General features: G+C 39.8%; 1 protein-coding gene across 1 annotated transcript; it reads left to right on the forward strand.

The window, feature by feature from the left end:
* Positions 1-202: 202 nt before the first annotated feature.
* Positions 203-1,593, forward strand: LOC138902383 (uncharacterized). Its single transcript, XM_070190243.1, has 2 exons — positions 203-404; positions 1,199-1,593. Exons 1-2 carry the CDS (start codon positions 203-205, stop codon positions 1,591-1,593), a joined length of 597 nt encoding a protein of 198 aa, XP_070046344.1.
* Positions 1,594-5,761: the final 4,168 nt, after the last annotated feature.

The raw sequence follows: 5,761 nt of genomic DNA on the forward strand, positions 1-5,761 counted from the left end.
AGAGTCCAATGGAGTTGACTTAGTATTATTTTAGATGCATGGTTCCGCCAATAGGTGGCGGCAGGAGTATGTTCGAGGCAGACCAGTAGGCTCACCTCTACTCACTTGAGATCAGTTCTCACATCTATTTTTGGATACGTTCATTCTTTTTACTCTGAGAGAGGAGTATCACAGCAAGTTTTAGCGCCTCCAGCAGGGTAGCATGACTTTTACCCAGTACGAGACCAAGTTTGTGGATTTATCTCACAATGCAGTTGTATTGATTCCTACTGAGAGGGAGAGGGTGAGGAGATTAATTGATTGCCTTACTTTTGGTATCAGGCTACAGATGGCCAGAAAGACAGAGGATGGCATTTCTTTCAACCAGGTTGTAGAGATTTCTAGATGGATTGAGAGAGTTCATGGTTAGGGAAGAGAGGTGGCATATGAGAAGAGGCCTCGTTATTTCGGTGGTCTGGAGGCCGGGATTATTTTGGTAGAGGCCATCCTATCAGGCCGATCCAATTATCACTTCAGGCATCACACAGTGTTTCGGGAAGTCGTGGTTCTTATGAGTCTCATCCTGAACAGTTAGCCTACAGTGCACCTCCAGCTCATATTAGTGCACCGCCGATTCAGAGCTATCACAATGGTTATCCGGACCATTAGGGTCAGTCCTAGATTTAGTAGCCACAACAACTGAGAAAGTGCTTTGAGTGTAGAGGTACGGGTCATATCAGAAGGTACTGTCCCAGACTTCTGAGTAGTATGCCTCAGCAGGGTTCTCATGCCATGGTTCCGGCTCCGGTTGCTCCATCGCTCGCTCAGTCAGCTAAAGGCGTGGGTTAGGCAGCTAAAGATGGTGGTCAGGCCGTTAGAGGTAGAGGCCAGCCAGTTAGAGGCTGCCCAAGAGGCAGAGTCCAGAGTAGTGAGGTAGAGTCCCCAGATGCGGTCATCACATGTATTATTCTAGTTTGCCATAGAGATTCATCAGTTCTATTTGATCCGGGTTCCACTTATTCATATGTGTCATCCTATTTTGCTTCATATTTGGATATGTATCATGATTATTTGAGTGCTCGTGTTTATGTGTCTACGCATGTTAGAGATTTTATTATGGTAGACCGGATATATTGTGTTTGTTTGGTCACTATCGGGATCTATGATACTAGGGTAGACGTTCTACTTCTTGATATGGTGGATTTTGACGTGATCTTAGGCATGTATTGGTTGTCACCTTATCATGCTATTTTGGACTGTCACGCCAAGATTGTGACATTAGCCATGCTGGGGTTTTCTGGATTGGAGTGGAGATGGACTCCTGGATATTCTACTATAAGGGTCATTTCTTATGTGAAGGCTCGGCATATGGTCGAGAAAGTATGTCTCGCATATTTGGCATATATCTGTGATCCTAGTGCGGAGGTTCCTTCCATGGGTTCAGTGCCAGTTGTACACGAGTTCCCAAAGGTGTTTCCTACAGATTTATCGGGGATGCCACTCGATAGAGATATCGACTTCTGCATTGACTTAGTTTCAGGCACTCAACCTATTTCAACCGCACTGTACCATCTTGCCCCAGTTGAGTTGAAAGAATTGAAGGAGCAGTTGTAGGACTTGCTTGATAAGGGATTCATTAGACCTAGTATCTCGCCTTGGGGTGCACCAGTGTTGTTTGTGAAGAGAAGGATGGAACGATGAGGATGTGTATAGATTATCAGCAGTTGAACAAAGTCACTATCAAGAACAAGTATTCATTGCCAATGATTGATGACTTATTTGACTAGCTTCAAGGTGCCAAGGTGTTTTCAAAGATTGACTTGAGATCTGGCTATCATTATTTGAATATTAGGGCATTGGATGTCCCTAAGACAGGTTTTCGGACTCGGTATGGTCACTACGAGTTCTTAGTGATGTCATTTGGCTTGACTAATGCCCCAACAACCTTTATGGATTTGATAAACGGGTGTTCAAGCCCTATTTGGATTTTCTTGTTATCGTATTCATTGATGATATTTTGGTTTACTCCTGCAGTCGAGAGTAGCATGAGAAGCATATGTATATCGTACTTCAGACTCTGAGGGATCGTCAGTTATATGCCAAGTTTACAAAGTGTGAGTTCTAGTTGGACTAGGTTGCCTTTTTGGGCCGTGTTGTATCTTCCGAGTGCAATAAGGTGGACCCTAAGAAGATTGAGGCATTAAGAACTGGACTAGACCTACTTCAGCTACAGAGATTCGAAGCTTCTTGGGTTTGGCAGTTTATTATCACTAGTTTGTGAAGGGGTTTTCATCTATATCAGCCCCGTTGACCAAGTTGACCCAAAAGGGTGCTCTTTTCAGGTGGTTTGACGAGTGTGAGTTGAGCTTTTAAAATCTCAAGACTGCATTTACTACAACCAAAGTGGTGGTGTTGCCCACAAGTTTGGGATCGTACACCGTATATTGTGATGCATCGTGTATTGGGCTTCGAGCGATATTGATGCAGGATAGTAGGGTGACTGCCTATGCTTCTCGGTAGTTAAAGGTTCATGAGAAGAATTACCTTATGCATGATTTAGAGTTGGCAGTTGATAAGTGTGGATTTTGACTACTTATTAACACTTTTTTGCTTTTATTTTAGTCCGAAAGTATTGATTTATGTTCCCGAAACTAATGAAAGTGTGCAAATTTCAGGAACATTGGAAGTTTGAGCGCCTATAATGAAATTCGACTCAAAAAAGAGAGTGCCTACTCACAAGGAAAGAAGGGGAACAGAACTTAAGAAGTGCGGTCCGCATAAGAAAATGCGAACCGCAGAATTTCATTTGTAACCGCAGATCAAGCAAAAGATCCCAGCAAAGTTTTAACCATTATATGGGCCGCACATGAATTGTGCGGCCGCAGAACAAGGTCTACACTGACAAATGATTCAAAGTTCAGAGAGTGTGCAAAAGACAAAGACATGAAACTTTGCTTAAGTGCGGACCGCACAAGAATTGTGCGGCTGACGAGCGCAAAACACACACTTAAATTTTGCTCGCTAGTCAAAGATAGTATAGTATAATATCGTGTTCACATGGATTGGATTTAAATAGTATTATCGTAGTTTGTAGTTAGATTTCTATCCAGGAGGATCAACAATGGAGATATATATGAGTACTAACTACAAATAACTAAGAGTTATTGACTAATGACAATGGCAACAAAGGTAAGCAAGGAAGTTATCAATGGGAGAAAATATGGGTTGATAGGATAGGTGCAAGATAATTGTTCGGGATCTAACTCTGGATAATTCACTTCTAATGTTCAAGTGAGTCTCTCGAATTCACTTAATTATCAATACAATTGTTTAGTAGAAAATCCTCTCTCGATTAAGTCTCAACCTCACAATATGAACCAATTTAAACTCGGTGAAAATATGCAAGAATTCGTAATGGAGTGGTCTTTAGGAGCACCTCTTTCGATTATCATCCTAACTAGATTTAATCAAGGATTCAACTAGCCTCTTTCGATTACCTTGAAGAATCTATGAACTCAACCAACAATATAGTACAAATATATCACAAGTTTGCCTCTCTTGATTACATGAACAAGTAAACATAGATGTAACAATTTAATCTTCCCAAAACAATTCAAATACATAAAAATAGAGTTATAATCCACAAAAAACCATCAATACACCAAATTCATCAAAACCCAAAAGGTTCTACTCCACGGATATGGAGAAGTTCTTCACAAATATAACAAAAATACAAGAAAACATAAATACAATCCAAACCCGGATCTTGAGTTAGGAAGGAAGGATGAAATCCTTGTGCTCTTGCTTCTCCCTCTTCTCCTTAGCTTCCTTAGGTCTAAGGTATATCAAAAGTGCAGAAATGGTGTCTTTTCCGTGTATTTAACTATCCTACAAGTAAACCCTGGACGAAAATACCCTTTTTAGCGGAAATGGGAACATACTCTAACATTTTTGCACTACCGCACCGCATGCCGCGCCGCACCCTATAGCGCGCTTGTGGGAATTTCCAGAACGAATTGCAAAGCACTTTCTGGCAATAATTTACACAGTTATGCCACCCCATGCGGCGCGGCAGTGTAGTTTGCTTAGAGTAATTCGTTTCTTTCCAGTTTTGACATCCAGACTTGGTACTCGACTCCCGAACGCGATCCTAGTTTAATCCCTTGGGCTTCTACTCAGACTTCAAAGCTCCAAATTGCTCGAATTTGCTCTGTAACATCTAAATAACTCGGAATCACTCCTACACGGTATAAAATACACAATAAGTGTAAAACACTATTAATTAAAGCTCAACGTAAGTAAAGTGTAATAAATTAGAGTGCAATAAGTGATTAAAATATGGGATTATAGCCTACCATCAACACCCCACACTTAAATCATTGCTCGTCCTCGAGAAATCAAACTACACTTCACATAGGCACGGCCTTTTTTTAACAACTCTCCTAACTCATCACGCCAAGAATAATAAAACAGATTAAGCACAATACCGTGACATTCTCGCCTCATGATTTAACTCAAAAGCACCAAGCATTTTTCACAATTTTCTCACTTACTCTAACACAGGGGTCAATGACATTACCTTTCCTTCATGAATCCAGTGCCCTCACCCAACAATAGAGAGTAGTTCCACACACTATAAAAGTCAATAATAATTAGGAACTCAAGATAGAAAGAATTCACTCACTCTCAAAAATAACATTCATATGCCACAAAAGATGCATAATAGGCTTGCCCGTAGTGTACTACTCTACTAATCGAGCTTATTCAGTCAAGGATCAAGTAGGACTTTAATTGATTGTAATGTAGGCTACGGGACGGGTAGGATACATTTATATATACGAGTAACTACACCTCCCTCAGCACTTTTAATACATATACTTAACTTTAAACCCCACACTTATGTCAAACCATAACTCCACCTTCACATCCGTATATGTGAACTCCATTTTTATTTTCTTTTTCAATTCAAGTGGCTCATATTTTTTCACAACAATACACCTTTCTCCTTATTTTAATAGTTTCACTCAAAAGCCAAACCAACCACCCCACACTTTAATTTTTACAAAGTTCATACCAATTTCAAATGCTCACGAGAGGTAAATGTTTCAAATAGATGGTCAATTCAAACAAAAGGGTAAGGCTTGTAATGTGGTTACCAACGAAACTGGATTACAGGCTAAACGGGGTTAACTACGATACATAACAATTTGGTGGGTAAAATATATAGTTGTTTCAACAAAGAAACACCTATATCAGTTCCAAGACTGAATAAAACTAATAGTTGGCTTTGCAAATACACAGGGCAAATTCTAGACATCAATTGCAATGTACAAAATACACAAACCTCACACACACACGGCACATAACTCACTCAGGATCGGATTCATCAAGACACTCTAATCAAAGTAGTTAAGGAAAGTTAAAATTATACAATTTAAGGTACGTATACAAGAGTCAAAAGCTGAGCATAAGCTTCACAAGTAAAGCACATATTATTCTCAAGGCATAATGAAGTCAAGAGATATTGCTTTCATTTAAAAGTACAGCACAAGATCTCCTACTCCTAAAAAAACTAACTACACTCGGTTCAAACAAAACCCTTGGAAAAGAATCGCGGCACAAAGAAAAACCAAGGGGAAATTCAGACGCTACCTAAAAACAAAATCATTTATCTTTTACTTTCGACTTGATCCCCCAAGAAACATGTCGAATGGCATCCATCGTCGGGAAAAATAAAATTAAAATTAAAATTTTTCAATCAATTGAATTACAAAAATCACAT

This window comes from Nicotiana tomentosiformis, chromosome 12, assembly GCF_000390325.3.
Source record: "Nicotiana tomentosiformis chromosome 12, ASM39032v3, whole genome shotgun sequence".
NCBI classification, from domain to species: domain Eukaryota; kingdom Viridiplantae; phylum Streptophyta; class Magnoliopsida; order Solanales; family Solanaceae; genus Nicotiana; species Nicotiana tomentosiformis.